The sequence below is a fragment of the Enhydra lutris genome, unplaced genomic scaffold, assembly GCF_002288905.1.
Source record: "Enhydra lutris kenyoni isolate GAN:26980312 unplaced genomic scaffold, ASM228890v2 scaffoldscaffold9, whole genome shotgun sequence".
Classification (NCBI taxonomy): domain Eukaryota; kingdom Metazoa; phylum Chordata; class Mammalia; order Carnivora; family Mustelidae; genus Enhydra; species Enhydra lutris.
Window position 1 is genome coordinate 43,416,551 of NW_019154093.1, and position 24,102 is coordinate 43,440,652.

General features: G+C 42.4%; 1 protein-coding gene across 1 annotated transcript in view; it reads left to right on the top strand.

Moving 5' to 3' along the window:
* Nucleotides 1-8,808: 8,808 nt before the first annotated feature.
* LOC111143388 (ST6 N-acetylgalactosaminide alpha-2,6-sialyltransferase 3) overlaps nt 8,809-24,102 on the top strand; it is a 533,116-nt gene continuing 517,822 nt past the window's right edge. The window contains exon 1 of the mRNA XM_022497092.1: nt 8,809-8,926. Within this exon, the coding sequence (XP_022352800.1) occupies nt 8,909-8,926 (18 nt within the window). The 5' untranslated portion in view covers nt 8,809-8,908. The remainder of the gene's footprint in view (nt 8,927-24,102) is intronic.

Here is a 24,102-nt window from a genome sequence, read left to right on the forward strand (position 1 = left end):
GCATGCTTATTGTCCAGTGTAAAACATTGAGTTCTGTAGGCTCAAGGTTCTTCTCTGAAACACAACTGGCTACAAATGCAAGTGTGTGGTTTTCTTCAAGTTTTGTTGTGGGAATTAGGGCTTGAGGAATGGGTGCAAATGCTGATGCTCTCTGCCTGTGAGTGATCGCTGTGAGTAATGAATAGCCTTATGACCAGTGGTAATAAATAGTCCTCTATCTCTGGCCCTGGAGTCTTGGGCTTTAGCCAACAGCCATAAAATGTGCAGATAACTTCTTAGTTTGCATGTAGGATAAGATTTCAGGCTCTTCACAAATCTGGTCAGTCGGTTGCTCTGAGTATTTACATTTTATTCAAACAAATACTTGAGACAAACTAGTACTTTCTCAAGGTAAAAGGTCTCCCTTGGTCTTTAATTTTCTGTTGAATTTAAGCTGAAAAACTTGCCCGGGAAAAAGGAGTAAAGGAAATTGTAAAAGAAGGAAGAGGTAAAATGAGGTGATGGAAATACCCAAACTAGTGAAAAAAAGAAAAGTCAAAGAAAAGAGCAGGAGGACATAGATATTAGACATTTGTGTATGTTTAGACAATTTTTAAACTTGGGGTTCATCCAGGGTGCCTAGGTGGTTCAGTCCTTAAGCGTCTGCCTTTGGCTCAGGTCCTGATCCCAGGGTCCTGGGATCAAGCCCTGCATCGGGCTCCCTGCTCAGTGGGAAGCCTGCTTCTCCCTCTCCCGCTCCCCCTGTGTGTGTTCTCGCTCTCATTGTGTCTCTCTCTCTGTCAAATAAATAAATAAAATATTTAAAAATAAATAAGTCTGGGGTTCATCCAATGTCTGTGCTGCTAGACATACTTTTGTTGGAAATACAGAGAAGCTGTGGGACACCCAGGTGGCTCAGTCGGTTGAGTGCCCACCCGATTTTGACTCCTGTTGTGATCTTGGGGTCCTGGTCAAGCCTTGGGCTCTGCACTCAGTGGGGAGTCTGCTTGTCCCTCTCTCTGTCCCCACCCCCACTTGCTGTGCAAACAAGGGCATGTGTGAGCTCTCTCTCAAATAAGTAAATACAATCTTTTAAAAAAGAAAATATAGAGAAGCTAGTTTAGAGGTGGCTTACCATTTTTCATCTCTTTTTAAATGGCAAATTTTTATTGCAATTCAAAAAAGGAGAAAGTGGAGAGCAACTCACTTATTTTTATTTATTTATTTTTAAAGATTTTTATTTATTTATTTGACAGAGAGATCACAAGTAGGCAGAGAGGCAGGCAGAGAGAGAGGAGGAAGCAGGCTCCCCACTGAGCAGAGAGCCCTATACAGGGCTCGATCCCAGGACCCTGGGACCATGACCTAAGCCGAAGGCAGAGGCCTTAACCCACTAAGCCACCCAGGTGCCCCGAGAGCAACTCATTTAAAATGTAAGCTGTTGAAAGATGAAGGAAGTGATATTTTTCTGGTGTCCAAATCCACGTGATGCTTGTCCTAAATACTGCAGCACTTGCCACTTTGAAGAGAAGACTAATCCTATTTGGAATATGCCATTATGTAATGTGTAACATCGTACGATTTCTTCCTTTCTTTTTTTTTTTTTTTTTTTTTAAGATTATTTATTTATTTATTTGACAGAGATCACAAGCAGGCAGAGTGGCAGGCAGAGAAAGGGCGGGTGGGGGGGGGGGAAGCACGCTCCCTGCTGAGCAGAGGGCCTGATGCGGGGCTCCATCCCAGGACCCTGGGACCACAACCTGAGTCGAAGGCACAGCTTTAACCCACTGAGCCACCCAGGCGCCCCACGTCGTACAATTTCTTAATTACAGAGGTGTCAGTAAATACTACAAACTCAGCTATTTAAATATTTGATTACCTTGAAAACCCTGATCTCTTCATCTATTAGACAAAATGGATTTATTTACAGGATTCTATTCATTTCATTAAATGAAAATAAAGATAAAATAAAGTGGAATGGACTGAAAAAATCACAGCATAAGTCAGAGAGTCATGTTTAAAGAGAATAAATATTGAATAAACATAGTGCAATGTGAGTGATTAAAAAATACTGTATAGAGTGATTTTTAAAAATCATGATGGAAATAAGGCAGCTTCCACTTAAAAGAAAGGCATCACTGATTTCCTAATCAACTGAGAACACCCACAGGGGTAATTACAGGCCACTCTTGTCATTAAACATGGTCTGCAAAATCCATCTAAATCAAGTAATCACCCTGTTGATTAAAAAACAAAAAAGCCAACTGCTAAAATAATCTGATATATTCCTTATAGAGGAAATGTGAGATGATCTGAGAATATCATATGTGGTGGGGGAATTAATAACACATCCAAAATTCTCTTCTCAAAATCTTTGAGTGGTATCCAAAATGGTAGAACAATCTGATTTTCAGTTTTATAAATTTGTGGTTGCTTCTCACCTGGTGTTCTTCATTATCTCTTTGGAGTTGCTGTATTCTTGGCTTGGGGCACAGAGCGGTGCCAGATGCAAAGAAGGAAAACACAAACAAACAAACCAGGAAGCCTGTGATCTATTTGGGGAGCAAGGCCAAAAATAAAAGGCAAAATAAAGATTTAGGTAATAGGACAGGTTGATGCTAGAAGAAATACCAGCAGATAGGATGTGATGAATCGCCGAAGAATTTTGCAAACGGTCATTGCTGGAATTCAAGTAGGGGAAACGGCACTAGACTAGGGTGGTCCAAAAAGACATCAAGGACCAAATGGGATTTGACCTGGGCCTGAAGGATGAAATCCGGCTCAATGAAGAGGGCAAAGCTGAAGTCTGATTGGCAAATTACCGTTGGGCTAAATCTGACCTCTAGACAGTTTTTGTACACCTTCAGAACCAAGAATGGATTGTGCATCTTTAGATGTTGAGAAAAACAAAGAATGATATTTCATAACACTGAAAATTATATTAAACTTAAACATCAGCATCCATAAATAAATGTTATTGGTACAGAACCGCTCTCTATTTGTTGATATGTTTGGCTGCTTTTGTGCTAGGATGGCAGAGTTGAGGAGTTAAAACAGACACCTAATGGCCCACGCAGTCTAACTTTCACTATCTGGATCTTTACTGACAAAGTTTGCTGAATCCTGGGGTCAGAGACCACTGGGCAGTAATGATGGAAAGAGATGTTGGCTGGCCTATAATAGACCAAGCTGTGGAGATAAAAAGGAACCACTGGAGGTTTTGCATGTAGGAGGAAGCCACACTGTTTCATAAACACATCACCTGAGCTTGCAAATGTTTGTTAAATCGACAAAGGAACAAAATTTTTCAGATTCCTAAGTGCTCTGTTGCTTTCTACTTGTTGCTTTTTTTTTTTTTTTTAAGATTTTATTTATCCATTTGAGAGAGGGAGAGAGAGAGAAGAGAGAGAGAGCATAAGAAGTGTGCGGTAGACTCCCCACCGAGCAGGGATCCTGATGCAGGCTGGATCCCAGGTCTCCTTGGGATCAGCTCGAGCTGAGCCCAAGGCAGGTACACAAATGACTGAACAAATGAATAGGTGCCCTCTATTTGTTGCCCTTGAAAAGAAAGAATGGCTTTCCCATATGGGATGTGGCCCTTGACTCTCTTGGATTGTCCATCCTAACTTCACAGTGGTGTACTGTGAGCAGCTATCACAGATTTTTACACTGTTGGACCCAAAACAATACCTTGTGTTGGGGGGTTTCTCTAAGAGCATATTTAGATGACTTCTCCTTGCACCATTCTTCTTTAGATTGCATGACTTTGCTCTTCTCCTTCCTACCATAGCCGGACATAGCTACAGAAAAAGTGAGTGTTTGTATTAATATAAGAAATTAGAAAAAAAAAAATCCTAGCTCTTTCCAGAGGGCTTGTGAGAGCCAAATCATTAGAGAAAAATTGGCTCAGGCAAAATAAACTGCAGAAGGAGGCCAACTGTGAGACCCCGTCCTGTGGATCTTCCCATCAGATCCACCATGGATACATTTCAAATACTAGATTTACACTCTAATATGTTAAGACAGTATGTCATCAAACCTCACTAAGTGGTGAAATCTAAGAAGAGTGTACAGAAACACACATGAGAAGAGCCTCACAATAAAAGGAAAACAAACTCTAAGAAACGTGGTTGAGATTTATCAGATTCAATTAATAATGGAGCCGTCAATGGCCTTAGAGAAAGCCAATACGAACCAAATTCCAACTACCTGCCAGTGCTTCCAGCCATATTTACTTTCAATTGATTATATTTTTAAAAGATCTTAGGGGAGAATTGTTTAAGAAAAACAAATCTGGTTAAAACCTAGAACATTAAAGAACATTAATTTCAGATTTCTCTCTTAATTAAAAACAGATTTTTTCCCCCTTTTTGGTTCATTTGAAAAAAAAATTGAGAAAAGATGAGAACTACCAATAAGAAGAGTAGAACTGAGAGGAAGTTGAGAAAGAACATTAAGGGAGAAGGAGAAAATATATAGTGTTTGAAAAATGCAATTCTAAAGCATGCTTAACTTGTTTTGGAGTTCATCCCAGATGAGTATGAGTATAGTCAGGGATAATGATGAATTCTGTATTAGAACTGTGTCAAGTTTTGAAAAAGCAGTAAGCCCAAGTCTTGGGAATGCAAAACGGATGACATTTTAGAATGATCTGCTATCCAAAATGGAGGGAAATAAAGCTTAACCCACATGTCAATATATTCTCATGTATATCTAAAAGGGCACATTCATAGACATACTTGGACACAGACATCCATATAGACATGCACAAGGACACTGACAGGATAGGCATGTGTTTTAGGGTATGAAAAAGTTCCTAGGTCATTGCCCTGTAACAGTGCAATGGTTTCTAGGAAAAAAAAAAAAAAAATCATTTCCTATTCTGGCTCAGAATGTTAAAAAAAAAAAATGACTTTCCCATAACATTGTATAATGGATCTTCCAGTCACAGTCTCCTATGGAAGCATAGTTTATGTAGTGGATGACAAGAAGAGTTTTATGATATCTGGAATTCATTTAAAATCTTTAGATGGGAAAAATTGAGATCCAATTAAAGTTTTAATAAATGACTCTGTGTTGAATATAAATATATTAAATTAATATGTGTGCAAGATGAAATTGGAAAAGTTATGGGATTCTTCATTTTAATTCTATTTCTATCAGGAAACTGTGTAACTCTGAGAATTACTTGGTAATGGGGCTGTTTACAATGAAGCAAAACTGAATTTAAATAGGACATTTTAGCCCATGACTGGTCATAACTCATGAGGTCTTGGCCTTAAGGCATATTGATCTTATTGGTGAAAGGCCTGTGAGGAGAGGGAAGATGGACCAATTGGAGCCAAGAAGGGCCCTAGGGAGACCCAGGTAGCGATAAGACCAGCCCCCAAAGATCTTTCCAGGAAGGGAAGCAAGGGCAGTCAGGTTGCTACATGGCAGGTTCCATTTTGTAGGTAAGATACGGTAGTGAGAGTCTTTGGTGGGAGGTAGCTCTCATGGGCAGAAGGTGGTAACAGCTTGGTTGTGTGGGAGATCTGGATGGGATGGACAGTGTCTTTGTTAAAGGCCCCAGGTGCTGAGGGAGGATAGATACAAGGTGAGTGTACCTATCCTGGATAGGTACAGTCAGATAGAGAGTATCTATCTTCTACTTATTTACATAATTGCTCTAGGTTTCATATCCTAGTGTGTATCTTAGGGAAATATATACTTACCCTAGGTTTTCTGACTACTAAACTTAAGGCAAGAGACTAAATCTGAATGGTGACCAAAGATTGGCTCCTGACATACTGGGCAACTGAGTGCAGCAGTTAAGATGGCAGACCCAGAAGTCAAATTACCTGAGTTCAGATCCCTGTTCTCCCACTGACCAGCTGGGGATGACAACATCCATATCGATGTTGTAAGGATCACATGGGTTATTGTACATAATTGCAAGGTGCACCCAGTTTGTTATCTTTGGAAGTAGGTTTTTGGTTTAAGTCCTATAACTAGGGACTTGGAAAATTGGGCTATATCCATGGGATAGACTCAGCTATTCTTATAGTCTGGCAAGTTATATATAAAAAAAAAAGATCCTGGCCATACCCTTCCCCCCATCTTCCCACAAATCTGGCTGTACCTTCATTTCCTAGTAGGTTCTGAATCTGTTTTCATTTCCAACCAACTACTTTTTCCCATCCAGTTGCGGTCCATCTGAGGCAGTGACCGTTGCTGTTTTATAAAGCTTCTGCCCAGATTTATAAAACTTCAGTGCAGATTTATTGTGGAATCTACTGAGTTTGTTTTTAGATTGTTATAAACATGCCTTTACTCCTGTCTGTACTTAGGCATAACTGTGGATGCTAATAAAAAATAACATTTGGGAGAGTGTGGGTATGGATGAGTGGAGAGTTTGAGAGAGCCATACCCAGACTGTTGGAACTGGCAAAGCCCTTATTATACCCTCAGTTGGCTATACCCAAGTCACAAGATGCTAAGTTTTTGCCTCATCAATGTTTATCTTTCTGAGACATTCAGAATCATCTTATTCATCCTTTCCTACAAGCTATTTGTAGTTAACCAACCCCCTCCCACCCCCCCACCCTCTGATAAAGAGCTACCATTTTGAGAATGTTCATAGTGAGTGGACTTACGAGCATCATCTCATTTAATTCTCACAAGGATAAATACTACTATGTAAACTAAAGGTTAAAGAGAGGTTAAGAAATGTGAACAAGGTCACCCAGTAAGGAAATGCTCAGCAATTTTGCTTACTAGAGTCAGCTGGGCTGTTGCTCAGACCTGCAGACTCTCTGGAGAGAGAATGATGTGCCCTGCCCACCCTTGCCCCTCTTACCTGCCAACCTGCCGGGTTCTGTCTCTATTTCCTTAGAGCTTTGCTTCTACTTTGGTTAAAGACCTTACCATGTTATAATATCATGTATCTCTTATCTCTCCCACTTGACTGAATCTGAGATGATGTTAGAGACCCTGAAAATCATTCATTCCTGATGGGTCCTGTACAGCCTCACTAAGTTTTTTGTTTTTGTTTTTGTTATTAACTCCCCTCCAGTTAGTGGTAGCTCAAAAAGATTTATCTTCTAGTAACAGCTCAGAAAAGGTTTGTCGAATTCATAAATGAATAAAATACTGAGTTTTCCTGGCTTACTAAAGATCATGAGCTAAAGCAGTGTTTTAAAATATACAGTTCTAAAAAAAATATACAGTCCTGATCAACCAAATAGAGGAAGCTCTTACTGAACTTACTGATCAAAGAGTTTTTACTGAAAATAGAGCAGATCTCTGAACCACACGGAGGGTCTGGAGGAAGGAGTAGGAGAGCAGGGAGTGTCCCTTAGGAAGACTGAAAAGAGGGACTTTCCCTGGGAGCAGGTAGTCTGTCCACTCTCAGTGTTTGCAACACTTTTCCTGTGGTGCCTCCTGCTCGCTCAGGATTCTGAATGTTCTCACCAAGAAAACACCAAATCCCTTGAAAGTCTGGTTTCTGCCTTGTGGTTTGTGAGCCAATCTCATGACGTCACAGCCACCAGCAGCCCACAGTGCTTTTCCTGACTCTATGTAGGCAGACCAGACAGGGCTTCTAGCAAGTGAAAGCTCTTTTGGGTAAATATTTTGGGCCTGGTTTTAAGATTTCTCTGACAGACCAAGTGGTGGAAATCTGTGTATATATACAGAATGCTCTCTCTCCCTTCTTCTGCTATGTGTGTGATGTCACTTTCCTCAGAGAAATAACTGTTTCTCTTAGCCAGTTCCTTGCTTGGGAATTGGGCTTTCCTTGTTGATTTTCACTCCAAAAGGACTGCTAAGGAGACCCAAAACATATCTTCTCCCAGGCTGTCTGCCTTTAAAAGCTGCTCTATCACCTTTTGTTTTATCATCAGAGACTTGCCTTACAGGAGACTTCAGAATTAACATTTTTACTTAAGTTGCAACAAAGTTCATTCAAATTCTAAACTTGGGGGCTGGGAGAACAAAGTCCTGTGCTTGTGGGCACAAACCCAATTTATATACGTATATAATCAATGTATATATATGAGAATACATTTAATTTTCATATAAATATATACATTCTATTTACTGTATATGTAAATACACTTTTTAAAAAAATAAATGCACAAGCTCAAATCAAAAAAGCAATTAATATATGTCTGTGTACATTCACACAAAACATACAGCCTAAAGCAATTAATATATGTATTAATAATATATTAATATATGTCTGTGTACATTCACACAAAACATACAGCCTAAGTTTTCTGGCGTCTTTTGTTGATAGGTATTTGTGCTCCCTTATTAGTGGCAAATTATTCATTTTAGATGAGCCCATCACAGCATTTTTAAGCAGAGGGAAAGCTCTATCGTTAAACAGCCCGGGGGGAATTTCATCTGCTACTTTTGAAGAATCCTTTGATGCGCCCAAAGCCTGTAGAAGGGTGATTCCAAACCCCCTTAACTTTTTAAAAACTGTGAAATATCTGCAAGGGGTTCTCTGATCTGCTGGAGGAGACCGAATCGAGAAGAAAAGGGCGCTTTCTCTCCCCAGCAGGACCCAGATCCCTGCCTGCTGCTGAGCCGGCTTTGCATACGTTGAACCACAGAACGTTTACTGAGGGGGGTGGAGAAAAAGAGAGAGAGAGAAAAGAAAAAGTAGCAAGCAACGAGGGGCTGCCGCGGGAGACCAGGACGGCACGTAATCCGTGGGCGGGGTCTCGGGGGCCGCCAGCCAGTGGACGGGCCCTGGGGCGGGGCCGCGGCGCGGGGGGCGGGGCCTGTGCCCGCGCAGCTCGCACCGCGGTCCCCTTATTTGGATCTGCGGGAATGTGGGCTGGAGCGGTCCTGCCGCGGTACCAGCCTCCAGCCTGTCGCCCGGACTGCCCCTGACCCAGGCACGCCCGCTGCTCGGTGGCAGAAGGGCCGGCGGAGCGCCATGGCCTGCATCCTGAAGGTAACGACTGGGGTCTGTGGCTCGAACGCGTGGATGGCCGGTCCCTTGCTGCTAAGAGGCAAGGAGTCAGCCGCGGTCCCACCGCATCCTCATCTCAGTTGTCTTTTCCTGGCATTGATTTTCTTTTTGTTCCTTTGGCAAATGCATATGGAGGGAGCTTCTGAAACATGCAGCTGGCACGGCTTCTCTTCCCACCATTCCTGCCTGCTCGCGCCTGCATTGAAGGAGCTGCAGACTGTTGGCTCCAGGGGAGAGCAGGGCTCTTTGCCGAATAATGGGGATGGCAGGGAGGGGAGGGGTGCTCCCGCGGGTCCCGAGGCTCTGTTGCCTGAGGCCTTTCAGGGGCCAAGGAGAATGGAGAAGAGTCTGGGCATGGGTGACTGGTGGTAAAGGATATAGCACTTTGAATGGGGGTGAGAGTGAGCAGAGGGGCGTTCTGTTGAACATTTGATCTCGTGAAGACAAACTTCTGAGTTTACAGGTAGTCCCTTAGGAATGAGTTTTCTGTGTGAACTGCTTGGCTTTGTGTGCCATTAACTTTACTTCGGAAAAGTTCACAGAAGGATGTTTTTATTAGTAGAGAATTTCTGACCCTTCCTTAAGCTCATAAATTTGAACAGACCCAATGATTTCACTACATATCAGAACCCGCTGAACCACCCCTTCTTTGTTGAGTTTTCTTTCCCCAAGTCTGGGTTCTGAGCCCAGACCAAGTGTCGTCCTGGGTTTATAGCTTTGTGGTGTCAGGTGGGAGGACGTGGGTTCAGTGCTTCACTTGATAACTTTCCATTCCACAGGGAGAGGTGTTTTACTTGTTTTTTGTTTTCATTTTTCTCACGCCTGTCTCTCCTCATGCCTAACCTGACTCCTGACTGCCTGAATCTTAAACATTCACAGCCTGAAGGTTTCCTGGGCCTTGACTGGAGAGTGTAAAGGCCTGTTTGTTCCAAGGTTGGGGGAGCTGTGTGTGATAGAGGAAAACACCACAAAAAGAGTTTTGTTGTTGTTTATTGTGAAATACTATTTGTTTCTCTGTACGATGATTTGAAACCATCTACTGTTAAACTAGTTACCTTCTGTGTTATCTTGTCATCTTATACCATGCCTTGGTGTTAATGATACAAATAAGAGACTAACCTAGGAAAGGTTTTCTTGTTCTTTTTTTTTCCCTTAGAGTAAAGGAGGTCAGATATTTCCTGTGACTTTTCTGAACTTCCTCTCTTTGGTTTTGGAACATTTTCTGGGACATAACAAATGGTAGCAAGATCAAGAGGAAATACGTAATACGTTGGTATTACAATATGGGATTTTGAACTTGGAGACTCAGCACAAGGACTGAAATAAGAGTATGAGTCATTCTTTACTATTTATTATATTATTAGCTGAAAGGGAAATTGAGGAGCATGGCGTTTATCATTGGCCATCTTCTTTTGGTTTCTCCCTGCCTTATCTTGCACATGTTCCAAACATTTTTAACTAATACCCCAAGCTACACATAAATCTGATCCAGGCTTTCTTTTCAAGCACCTCACATTGACCTCATACATTTGGGGGCACATCTGAATCCTCCTTATCTTTCCTCCACTGAAACCCATCTGGGATGCAGACAGATAAACTTCAAAGAGGTTTGGATTCAGAAAGACCCTGGTCTGTTTGCAGGTTCTGCCTGTTGCCACCTGTGTGGCCTTGGACAAGTTACTTATATGTTTCTGAGTCAGAGTTTCCTCAATATAAGATCAAAGTAATAGCACCTACTCCCCAGGGTTGTTATGGGAACAAAGTAAGATAGGGGAGGAAAACCACGCTGTGGCATAGGCATTGGTATGTGCCACTTTTTTCTGACATGTAATGATAACTACAGATTAATGAATCTGTGATATGTCTTCGGCTTCTTTCATATACTGTAACTCTCATTCTTACATGGAACGCTACAAGGTAAGTAACATTGCTTAAAACCCCATTTTAGGGGCGCCTGGGTGGCTCAGTGGGTTGAGCCTCTGCCTTCGGCTCAGCTCATGGTCCCAGGGTCCTAGGATCGAGCCCTGCATTGGGCTCTCTGCTCAGCAGGGAGCCTGCTTCCTCCTCTTTTTCTCTCCACCTGCCTCTTTGCTTACTTGTGATCTCTCTCTCTCTGTCAAGTAAATGAATAAAATCTTAAAAAAAACACATTTTATAGACGAGGAAACCAAGGCTCCTCAGTTTAAGAGATTTGCCCAAGGCAATAGGGTGAAGTTCAAAGTGAGCTTGGTTTAGACCCAGATTTTCCAGGCTTTCTTACACTTTCATGCTGTTCTCTGTACTTTCTCAGGTGACCACTTTCTAAGATGTCCTGATACCATTCAGAATCCTTACCACATTTGAGAAACAACGTACCTTTGTGCAGTGTTGGTCTCAATGGCCTATGGTAGGCTTTTTCCCCTTCTGGTTGTTGGAAGTCCATCCATGGTGGAGTGGAGAGTCCTGAGACCCGGATCCAGTGCAAGTCTGACCTCCTGTACATGATGTTAGGCAGTCACTGCATCTTGCTTATTTTAGAATGCAGATGTTTATGATAATTATCTGATAGGGTTTTATGAAGGTGAAATGATGGGCTTCTTTTTTTCTACTAAACATTTTCTGCCGCATGCCATCCGGTGGCTTGGTGTTGGCATCACAGGGTGTATGAACCATTGACTTGGTTCTCAAGTTGTTTACGGTGTTGGAAAGGGGATGGAAAAGTAAGTGAACGTTTATGTTACAACGTGAAGAGTAACATAGATCTGTGGAAGGCATGCTACGCAGAGCGGGAGAGCGGTGAACCCTCCTACTGACTCCTCAAGACAGGCTTTCCACGTCATGCATTGGAGCTAGGTTTTGAACACTGCCTCAAAGGTACTATCGTGGAGCTTTTTTTTTGAAAGATAACTTTTGAGGCAATGTTAACTTTACTCTGTGGGTGAAAACTAATTTCTTGACAGATTTTGGAGGTCCATTTTATTATCCATTTTTATATATGAGAAAACTGAGGTAGAGTTTGATTAAAATATCCTTATGGCCTACACAGTAGTGACCCTAAAAGTGGGGATCTCTGAGTAGCTAAGAGGAGAAGCCTATGCCGTGGCAGCCAGGGATGGTCCTATGCGGCACACAGAACGGTCCCCTCAAGGTATTGTGTATGGGGAAGGCCCATTCTGCCCCTGCACGAGCTGGCTCTCCTAACAATGATGATTAGTACCTCAATAATCATTAAATTGTGAAATACGTATTCACTCCACATCGCCTGGGCTTTGAAGCTAGAACTATGTGGGTTTTAATTATGGCCACACCACTTACTAATTGTGTAACCACAAGCAAGTTTCTTGATTTCACTGCTCTGGTTTCTGAAATGGGGATAATCATGCATTCCTCAGCGAGTTATTCTAGGGGTTAAGTGAGAATAACTGCACGTTAGAAAGCATAGGCTAGTTATAGTTTAGTAAACACAAGTCCAAGTCTTAGGTTCCTTTCTTGCCATGCTCCAGGTCAGGCAGCCCTTCTGGGGGGCTGTGCTGTTGTGAACAATTAAGGGAAGGACTAGTCTTTTTCCAAGGAGTGTTTTTAAAGGTCTCGGAAATTTTGATAGACAAGAAAGGTATCTCATTTGTATTTATTTGATTACTAGTGAAGGAAAACTTTTACATTCATGTTAGTCATTTGTTTTTCTTCTTCTGTACATTAGAGAGTCTTAAAATTTTTCATGTGATAAAAACTTGTTTCTAGTTTCTTTTAGGATTTATACCTTTATTCGGCAGGTCTGCCTTGGGCACAGTATCTGGTGCGCTTTTAGTATTTACCAGTATTTGCTGAATTGTATTCAGTTGCCTTTGTATCTGGCGCTAAAGGGATCACTGAGTGGATATGTAGACACAGGATACTTATGAGTCATTTCTGCCTTAGCGAAGATCACGGTTTTGCCAGACCTACGAGCACGAAGCAGTTAGACAATAACACGACAGGTGCATGACTAAACCACCACTTTCTTCCCTCCCAGTCACCCATCCCATGTAACATTTACTCAGATGGATGAGAAATTTGGCGACTGGTGATACCAAGTTATGAACTTGGCGTCTTCTCATTTCCTTTTCTTCCCACTGCCCCAGACCTCATTCTTCACCATCTTGCATCAATTATATCTAGAAGAATCTCTCAGATCTACCTGTTACTCCCCATTCTTTCTCTCTGTCTCGTTCAGGGCCTAGTGTTTGTTTTGTTTTGTTTTTAAAGATTTTATTTATTTATTTGACAGACAGGGACCACAAGTAAGCAGAGAGGCAGGCAGAGAGAGGGATAGAGAGGAGGAAGCAGGCTCCCCGCCAAGCAGAGAGCCCGATGCGGGGCTCGATCCCAGGACCCTGAGATCACGACCTGAGCCGAAGGCAGAGGCTTAACCCACTGAGGCACCCAGGCACCCCTGCTCTGTCTTTTGAAGTAGGCTCCGTTTCTTTAGCCTCCGCCCAATCTGGCCCATCTTCCATATCCCTCTCATGGTATTGTGCTCAAGTGCAGTGCTGATCAAGCCACTGACAGGCCTGAAAGCTTGTTTTGGCTCCCCAGTCCCTGGGGGATGAACCTAACTATTTACCTCTAGTTCTGCATTCACTCACATTCCTTCACCATCTTGCCCCTACCCACATACCTGACCTCACCACCTGCTGCTGCCTCACCCAGACACTTACCTACGCTCATCCCAGGTCTGTAGATGAGGCACTTCCTCATGGCTCTGTGTCACTGTGGGACAGCATAGGGGTTAACAGCCTTGGCTCTGAGGTCAGAGCGATCCCCTTCAGCAGCTGTGGAACCCCCTTCAGACCCCCTTCAGCTGTGGAACTGGAACAGAAGTAGTGCTGACTTCTTAGAGTTATGAAGAATAAATGAGCTAATTCTGTAGAACAGAACCCGACATATCGTAAGTCCTGGGTAATCATTAGCAATCCGTTGCTGCTGGCATGCTGTTTTCTCTGCAGGAAATTCCCTCCACTATCACTTTTCCTCCCGCGACAAAACTCCTGGTCATCTCTCAGCTCCTAGGTCAGTGTCCCATCTGCGGGGAAGACTTCCTGTGCTTCGGCAGGCTTTCCCCGGCTCCCGTGGTCTCAGTTCTCATCTCTGTAGCAGCAGCGATTACCCTGTCCTGTCAGTTCGCTGTTTGCCTTCCTGACTCTTCTGTTTGGGAACTCATAAAGGGTGGGGGCCTTCAGTAAGTCAATCAGCTAGTGTTTGCTGAGCACGATGAGTGAATAGTGCCGTTGGTGCCGCAGTATGTGGATGGAGGTATGGGTGGCTGCCCAAATGAGTCTTGGGGACAGCAAAAGCCTTGTCTTAATGCAAGTTGGTATCCATAAGAACCAGCCTGCCTCTCACTAAAATGTTACCTAAATGTTTGTTGAATGCATCAGTGCATTAATGTATTCGTTTTTTGTTTTTTGAGATGCAATTTCTAGACATGGTCCTAACCTGTCCTCTTTTGTAAACAGCTGAAGTTTTCATGGATAGAGAATGGAATTTTTTCACTCTAACATATAGCAAATAGGTTAGAGCTTATCAGTTATTTTTCTCCTTAAATTCCTTCTCTGTTTGCTTCTCGTACATCTGTTACTGTGTCTCCTATAAAATCTGGAGCCATTTGAAATCTGGATGGAAGGGATAGGGAGCCCTGGACTGAAAGGAAGAGACAAGGAAGTGCGGGAATGGCTTATCTTTTGTTACGATCATTTTGGTTCTTCAGGTTAACAGAAACAAACAAAAAAGCAAAAGTAAAAACAAAACAAAAACCCCAACACCCACAATCCCAATTTGTGGTTCTCATACTGAGGTCTCAAAGTGTTTGAAAACAGTCTGGCTTCGCTGAGCCTGGAAAGCCACAGAGACTTCATAGATACACAGATTATAAATCTGAAACTCTAAGATCATCCCAGCAAGTGGAACAGACGAGGCCCTTGGACTAATAAATCTGCTATGATGTTTCTGGGATGCTGACGTCTGGGCAGCGGTCCTGGCTCATTTTCAGTCTTAAGGTGACTGAACAGAATGCTTTTGCAACTTCCAATTGCACACTGTGGGGAACGAGTGTCTTGTGAATAAGAAGCACTCTTTGGATGAATTGAGAACAATGGTAACAATACTAGCTGCTGTTTATTGAACACCTAGTGTGGTCAGGCTCGGTCCTGTGCTGAGTGCTTTAAAGGCATCATCTCATGCAGACTGGGATTATAATGAAGACACTGAAGTTCAAAGAAGCTAAGTAGCTTGTCCCAGGTCCTGTGGTTAGTCAGTGGTGAAGGTGGAATTCACCTGGCTCTGTGTGGTTATGTGGTGTGTCTTTTGCCTCCAGTGCCAATTTAAGTGAATGTTTGTGGGGACTTTGTGTTTATTTCGCCATCGACTACCCAGGCAATGCTCTGTCTAGACAGCTTCCTAACACCAGCCTGGTTCGGATCACTTTTAGCTGTGTTGTTTTTATCTGTTCCTTCTTCAGAGTTTCCTTTGTGACCGAGGAACTAGGGGAAATAGAGGGGCCACAGAGACTGGGGACATAAGAAAGTTCTGGTTCTGCCTCCAACACTGAATAGCCCTTTGATCCTGCGTAAGTCACATGACCCCTCCCCTTAGCCTGAGAAGCCCACACGTCCCTTTGGGGGTGGGAGTGAAGGAGGGGGGTCGTACAGAGGTAGATTTCCCTTTGGGCCAAGGTTCAGGGCCCCTCCAAAGCTCTGGGAAGAGGTCCTGGATTTTTGTATTTATAATTTTCTATTCATTTTCCTAAAGAGACCCACACATCGTATAAACTTCAGGCTCCCCAACCTGGATCCCCTCTGGAGCAGCATTGGAGTCCAAAAGAGTTAATGCTTGCAAAGGCACTCTTCAAAGCAGAATGCGCCGTACACATATGGCAAAACCATTATTAGTATTATTAATAGTCAGATAACAGCTTGAATCGAGGAGAGCTGTCTTGGGAACTGGTGGGCTTTAAAGAAGGGTTTAGAGTTGAGGAAAGCAGAGGGAGCCTATTAAGCTTTCCACTAGATGACTGGGGAAAATTATGAAATCTCCTCCCCAGGAGGAAAATTTCTATCTGTTTGTGAAAATTTAACACACACTTGTGCCTGAGGGCTGGGAGTTGGAGGAGTTCTTTTCTGTTTCCTGGCTTCTGGGAAAAGTGGAGGAAGGCATTTTTCTAATTGGAGAGAGTAGATTTACAAGTGCTACCAGGATCCCATTACAGAAAGCTCCTGGTTATTAAAAGACTCATTATTCAGTTTATGGATTATCCAGATCCTGTCCGTCCCTGGCCATTCTGATGTACACCTTTTATGCATTTTACTGCCAATTAGCACCTCCACCAGAGTCAGGAAAGGGAGAGGAGTGAAACCCCAAATTGTTTAATTCCTCTCCTTGTTAACAGCTGTGTCAAGGGTTGTTTCCAGGAAGGTGGTTATAGGAGATGGCCCAAGCGAGGTGAAGGGATTATCTGTACTTTCGCTATTGTTTTCTTTCCCCCCTTCAGCTCAAGGACTGAGAGTCCTGGCTCTGGTTCTGATTTTAAACTGATTTAAATTTGCCTCATCAGAGAACTTGGCTCAGGGTATCCAGAGATTCAATAAACAGGAGCCTCGGGGTAAGTAACATTCTCAGAGAGGCCCTGTGCCCCAGACCCCATCATCTCCGGGCCTCCTCTCATTACCCGTGTGATGTGGAGGGTGGGGGCTCACAACATCTGGTGCTTGGGAGAGTGGGGGAAGTAACTCCCGAGGAGATGGCTTGGGGGCCAGGAAACAGGGGTCCTTTTACTTGAGTCATTCTAGTGTTTGTGTAAAAAAGAAACACATGTCTCTGCATAGACATAGTTAATGTAAATATATAAATAAAAACACATACCCACATTCCTTCAATCAGTTGTACCTTACAATTAATTCAGATTTGAAAATTCTTACACAAAAAATCCTTCTTGGAAGGCACTTCTCTCTAATTTCAGAGGCTATTTTGTTTGTTTGTTTGTTTGTTTTAGTGTATTTATTAGCTGTGGCTTTATCGGACACAAAAATAAAAACTTCTTTGGTTTGTTACGAAAACTGTATTTGCATCTTGCCCTGAGCAGATCCTGATGGCGAGGGAGTGGGAAGTAAGATGTGTATGTCCTGCATTGAAAATGAGTCACGATATGGGGTTAGAATGTGCACCTGGAGCTCATCTTAGGTTTCAAGGACTGGAATGAGCAAGGAAGTGCTCTGGGATGATCTCCCTCCTTGGGACAAGTGGGATACACCCTTGCAGAGAGCAGAGGCTGCCGTTCCTGGCACTGTTGTTTGCTGTTCCCTGCCGCGCCAGTAGACTGACTCTAAAGAGGGGTGAAAGTCTCTCTGTGAAGGTCTTGCCTTATCAAGCAGGAAAAATGGTAACCAGGAAAGAAGGGCTGTTCTCTAGAGGTCAGAGCTGAACCAGTGCCGAGTCTGATTCCAGCTTTGTGATGAATATGAGTCATGACAGTAGTATGTCTATTTACTGCAATGTTGTCCCATAGAAATCTCATGCAGCTCACTTACACAATTTTATGTTTTCTAAGAGCCATATTAAAACATAGAAACAAAAAGAAACAGGCGGAATTTACGTGAATAACGTATTTCATTTAACCCAGTATATCTCAAACATTTCATCTCAACATGTAATCAATATAAAAATTAGCAAGATATTTATACATCTTTTGTCAAGTCTTCAAAATTCAGTGTACCTTTTGCCATTACTGCATATCTCAATTCGGACGCTGAATTTTCATCAGAAATTTAGATTTTATAAAATGTACAGTTAAAAAAGTAGGTTCCTGTGTTCAAGTTGCTTCAGAGGTGCTCAAAAGTTTCCCAAGAGTTGAATCGAGTATTAGTTTTTAAATGTAAATAAAATAAAATGAAATTAAAAGTGTGGTTAAAAATGTGGTTCCTCAGTCACAGCAGCTGTATTTCAAAATCTCTGTGGGCGATTGTGGGTAGTGGTTACTGTCCTGGACGGCGTGTTTATCCAGGTCTTCCTCCTCACCATCAGAAGGGACCACCAACCAGGGACGGAGGCAGTGAGAGCAGTGGAAGAAGGTGAGGGGAAGGAGTGCCTACCGGCGGGGGGAGCAGTAAGGAAGGCACTCCTGTGGGTCGGACCCTTGCAGCCGAAGGGGAGGCAAATGATGAGCGAGTCATGAATGCTGGATCCAGGGACATACTGAAGCCTTTCTTGAGTCCTTGGAATTTCACCTAAAATGGAGTCCTGGGTTTTTCCACATCCTGAGCACGATTGGCCCCCTAGATGTTGAACAGCTGTGAATTCTCCCAGGGGCGTGCGGTTTTGGGCTCAGTATGGTGGTGTGAACTCCTATAGGCTTTGAGGTCAGAGACAGAGTGTATACACTTTTGTCTGAGCCATTGCTTTGCTCCAGCAGGGCAGTCCACACATGGTAGCAATTTGGACATCCGGAATAAACCCCGTGTCTTCTTTTAAGTCAAGAGAGTAGGTGATTGGCGTTCCTTTGTACAGCGTGTTTATTTTTCACTGCTTGCTCGTGTGTATATAAATTCAGCAGTACGCGAATAGCTGTGTGTCCAGGGGTGCTTAGCGCAAATCGGTTTGCAAACCCACAGCTCTGTTTTGTCTACACTCGTGGGTTGCGTACCTGCCCCACTCCACCTCATCTTCTTGGACCATGAGATGAACACTTCGTTATACTAATGGCAGTAGCTGCCATTGGCCACGTGCCTTTTCTTGTCCAGACAGCCTCCCAGATATCTGTTACAGCTATTTATTATCTCACAAGATTTCAGGACGGGCGTTATTTACTTTAGTTGGACTGACCAGGAACTCTGGTTTGTAGAGCTGAACGGTTTTGCTAACCCAAGAGTGCTAGGCCAGGAGCCTTCACCTTGGGCCAAATCCCCTGTGGCCTTTGTCTATCGAGCACTGTATGGTGGGAGGTTAAGGATGGGTTTTGCATTGTTGAGTGGTTGAAAAAAAATCAAAAGCAAAATAAGATCTCATGATGTGTGAAAATGTATGAGAGTCAAATATCAGTGCCCATAAATAGTTTTCCCGGAACACAGCCGTGTTTATTTGTTACTTAGTGTCTATGTCTGCTTTCCTGCTACAGTAGCAAAGTTGAGAAGCTGACATTTGGACAGCAAAGCCTTAAAAATTTGATGTCCCTTTTGCAGACTGTGAGAGCTGGGGTCGGGCGGGCGCAGGGTGTCCCAGGGATCTTCAGCTCTCGCCCGGGGCCCCACACTGGGGACGGCAGAGAGATTTACTGAGCGTGGAGCCAAGTGCTCCGTGTGGAAGAGGAAACGAAAGCTTAGGGAGGAGATGTAACTCCCCAAAGCCACATGATGGGGCTGGAATTCAGACTCCAGAGCCCCCCAAGTCTGTGGCTTCTGACAGATGCATTGACCGCAAGTGTTAATCAGCTGGAACTGAACCAGGAAACCTGAATGGCCTGTTTGACCAGAGGTTGCTAAACCCCAGAGTTTATGACTCTGTATGTCTGGGTTGGGGCTCAAGAAGTTGTGGCTCTGACTAGCCCCCAGGATGAGTGGTTGTCAGTTAAGCATCTTCCTTCGGCTCAGGTCACGATCCCAGGGTCCTTGGATTGAGCCTGGCATCGGGGCTCCCTGCTCAGCGGGGAGTCTTCCCCTCCCTCTCCTTGTGTGCGTGCGTGTGCGCCCGTGTTCTCTGTCTCTCTCTCTCTGACAAATAAATAGATAAAATCTTTTAAAAAGAACAACAAATAGTTGTTGAGTTGTGGAAGGCTTCACACACCTGTGATGCCCCATAGAAACTGACAAGAATTTAAGGCAGTTTAGAAATTTAAGTCAAGTCCATTCTAATAAGCTGTTTCGACATTGTAATTATTCTCATTAAACCCTAAGCTTTCTGATGCCATAGGGCTCAGGCCATCATGAGTATTGAAACGCATGTGCTCTGCGTCCAACATCGAGGAGCTGGGGGTGAAATGAACCCCTCGCTGGTGGCACTCCTCCTCTGTTTCTGGAAACTTTAGTTTCTTTCAAAACAGTTTCAAAATCAGTTTATGTTGATTTATAAACCAGGACTTTGGTTTCTGCCGTGATTGTATATCAAACCCTTTCTGGGCTCCGTTTCCGCCCATGTACCGCCCCCCTCTCCCCAGGTCTGTTTCTCTGCCCTGGGTGCAGGAAACAGTTTCTGTAGTCCCATTGTCCTCCTGGCTTTGGTCATGAAAGGTAATGCATTAGTGCCAGAGTTCACGATCTTAATTATTGGCTCTCTTCGGTCTCGTGTTTAAAAAGTCATTACTTAAGGATTAGGAATGGGGAGAATGAACACTGGCGAAAGATGATAGCTTTTTTTTTTTTGTTCATGTTGATGATTCACAGCCTTGTTTGGGATTTTAATAAGTAACACAAAGCATTGGAAACCACTGATTTAATCTCTTCTTATAGGCTCATATTGGCATAAAGAAAATAAATCTCATAAGGTGTACCTTTTTACTTTTCCTGGCTCTCTATTTCCATGCCTCCATTCTTTGTGCAGCTCATTTTTCTCATCTCCCCCCCCCCCCTTTTCCCTCTGGCCTCTGAGCCTCTCCCTAGTACCCCTGTTACAGGGATCATTTGTTAGTATGTGTAAAGAACCATAATCTCAGCTCTGTAGAAGGGAAGCCTTATAGAACTCTATTACCAAGTAGGTGAAACCCTCTCGCAGGGTCCCAGGTTATAAGGCATTCCATTAGGAATTCTTTGGGAAATGTGACTCATTTCTCTTTCTGGTATAAAACCATCAGCTGGAGTTCATGACAGCTCCGGGATGTCATCCTCCATACCTTTGCCACGGCCTGGAGGCTGACTTTACAACTGCTAGTGTTTGCTCTTTTATTGCTGACCTTCTCAACCTTGTGGCCCTTTCTTTCTCCCTATTTCAAGGAGAAAATTCATTCCCCAGAAGCAATTACCTGCCACCTTTTGCCTGCTGCCTTATTTATTCTTCTCTCTTTCTTTCAGTTGGGGGTGAGAGAATCTCTCTCTCCGACCCTGGTTTATGCCACTTAATGATTTGTTCCTTAACTGGCTTAATGTTTATTTAATTCTACCATGCTGTTTAACCCCAGAAGCCTGGTTGATGGCTTAAGCTGAGCCAAGATTTCTGCTCGTGACTTTTAACTTGTTGATAGAGTAAGGTTTGTTTTCCTATCCTCCATGTTTGACCCTTGGTATTAAAACCTTGTTCAAAGAAATGACATCTGAACCATATAGCACCCTAGATTTAGAAAAATTGTATTAGAAAAATTGAAGTTTGCTCTATGTTCTAGATTTGTGTAGGTGAAAGGGGCCTGTATCTGACCTGTGTTTCCCTTTTCCCTTCAGCAAATAGAGGCTTGTGAAGAGGAAGTTTATCATCAAGCACTTAGGGAGAACCCAAGTACAGTGGGAGAGAGGAGGGGTAGGAGGCATGGAGATGAAAGAGAAGCTGAGGGTTTATTTTTTTGCTTTTGTTTGAAACAATTTTACTTTATTTATTTTTACATTTTTTTTTGGTTAAGAAACTCCACAGCGAGCATGAGGCTTGAACTCATGACCCGGAGATCGGGAATTGCATGTTCTACTCACTGAGCCAGCTGAGGATTTAATTCCTTTCTAGGGGAAATTGAGTCTGCATGGGTGATAATACTATTTGTGACAACAGCTTACATTTACCCAGTGCTTGCTCTGTATATTTTTGCATTATCTCCTTTAATCAAGCTGATAGGGTAGATATAAAGAGTTATAAATTCCCATTTAGCTGAAGACATTGAGGCTTAGAGAGGTTAAGTAACCTTCCCAAGGTTGTACAAAGCTGGGTCAGGGGTCAGGGTGTGGGTGGGCAGGATTTGAATCGCGGAGTGTGGCTGGAGTAGAATATATGTAATAGAATCTTTTCCTGTAGTCATACATGGACAAACCTATTTGTAACTTGTGCACAATAATAATAATAATTAATGAACATTTACTGGGTGCTAACTTTGTGGTAGGTACTGTGAGGCATACATGTGATTTCATTTATTATTCAACAATCCTATTAGAAAAATACTATTATTATCAAATCTGTTTTACCTTCGAGGAACCCCGAGGCTTAGAAAAACTCTTCTACTTTGCCCAACCCTGTGGCTAGTGAGAAGAGAATTTGTGTGACCATATTATTTTTTATTAACTGTTTTACTATTATTTAAAAATTTTTTTCAAATTAAGTTTTTATTTTAGTTCTAGTATAGTTAACAGTGTTGTATTAGTTTTGGGTGTACAATAGAGTGATTCAACAATTCTAAACATCATGACTCAGTGCTCATCATGATAAGTGTACTCTAATTCACATCATCTGTTTCACCCATCCTCCACTCACCCCCCGTATGCTTTATTTCGTTTTATTTTACGCAGGGCTTGAACTCATGATCTTGAGATTAAGACCTGAGATCAAGAGTTGGATGCTTAACTGACTGAGCCACCCAGGCACCCCTGAAATGTTTTATTTTAAATGAGTACGCTCATTTAAAGTTTTTTTTTTTTTTCCCCAACAAGGACATTTTTTTACCTGAAGCATACTTCAGATACACGGTTCTTAAAGATATATATAAAACATTCCATCCAAGAAAATTAGAATACGTGTTTTCTTCAAGTACACAGAAGAATCTACTGGTTAAATCACCTAAAAGGAGACATAACAAATATTACGAATTTAAGAAGACAAAAGTCATACCAAATATATATTTTAAAGTACAGTAGTACAAAACTAAAGATCAACAATAAAACCAAGTTGGAAATTCACAATGTAAATATTAAATATTTAATACGTAAATATTAAACAACACACTACTGCACAAACGATGGGCTAAATAAGAAACAGCAAATCAAAATATGTCTCAAAACAAAAGAAAAAGAAAGCCAATATTCCAAAACCTATGGGATGCAGCAAAAGCAGATATTAGAGTGAAATTTATGCTATAAATGCTTCTACTAAGAGAAAAAAAGTTCACATAAACAACTGAGCATTGTACTATAAGGAACTATAAAAAGAAGAAACTTAGTTGAAATTTTTTAGTAGAGGCAGGAAAAAAACAAAAATCAGAAATAAATAAAATAGAGACCAGAATAAACAAAAACATGACATTGAAAGTAATGACCCATTTTTCTAAAAAATATTGTGACTAGCTAACATTTATTGTGCTCTAAGGCCTGGCCCTTATTTTCAGCACTTCACACTTATTAACTCATTTAATCTCTATTTTCCAAGTAAGGAGATCAAGACACAGAGTGGTTAAAGTCACCAGACTATTTCTGGCTGAAACCCAGGCCCCTTGGCTGTGATCTGTATGTGTTACAAACATGCATATGGCCACACACCCTGTTTTTAAATGTTGTTGTTTATGTTTGTTTGTTTTGGGTTTTTTGTTTGTTTTTTGCCACTTTTATGGTTTGCCTCTTAGTGCAAAGAATCACTTAGGACTATTGAAATCCATTCCAGTATGAAATCAACCCACATCAAAGGAGGTTATGTAAATAAAAAAGATTTCTTGATTTTTGCCTTGAGAGAAACCAAATTTTAAAAAATTTGTGAGTGTTTATTTGTTTTCCCTTTGAAGAATTTTGAATCAGATCACACTTTGGAAAGACCCATTTAGGTCTTTAGATGTGGGATTAATTTCTTTGTGAAGATGGGATTTGTATTTGAACCTAAGGCTATCATTCTGACTGGGTGGAGAATGCCAGGTAATTTTCCCTCTTGACTTCTCTCCTTGTTCTCCCCTTCATCGCTGTCCCCCTGGATAACTCCACTGACAGCTAGAGTGATCCTTTAAAAAGTAAATGAGATTATGGCAATTGCCTGTCTAAATCTTTTGGTGGCTTTCCATTCAACTTGAGACAAAATCTAAATTCCTTCCCATGGCTCACTATGCTCATGATCTTGCTTTTGCTTATTTGAGAAATCATCTCCTATACCTTAGTTCCCTGATCATTTTCATTCCATCCAGTTCTTGGACCATGTCAAGCTCCCTTCTGCTTCAGAGCTTCTGGGCTGCTGTTCCTCTGCCTTCCATCTTTGCCCCCAGGTTTTTTTGATGCTATCTTTTCCCCTCTTCTATGTCCCAAATTACTAAATGCACTGCCTCAGGCAGGCCT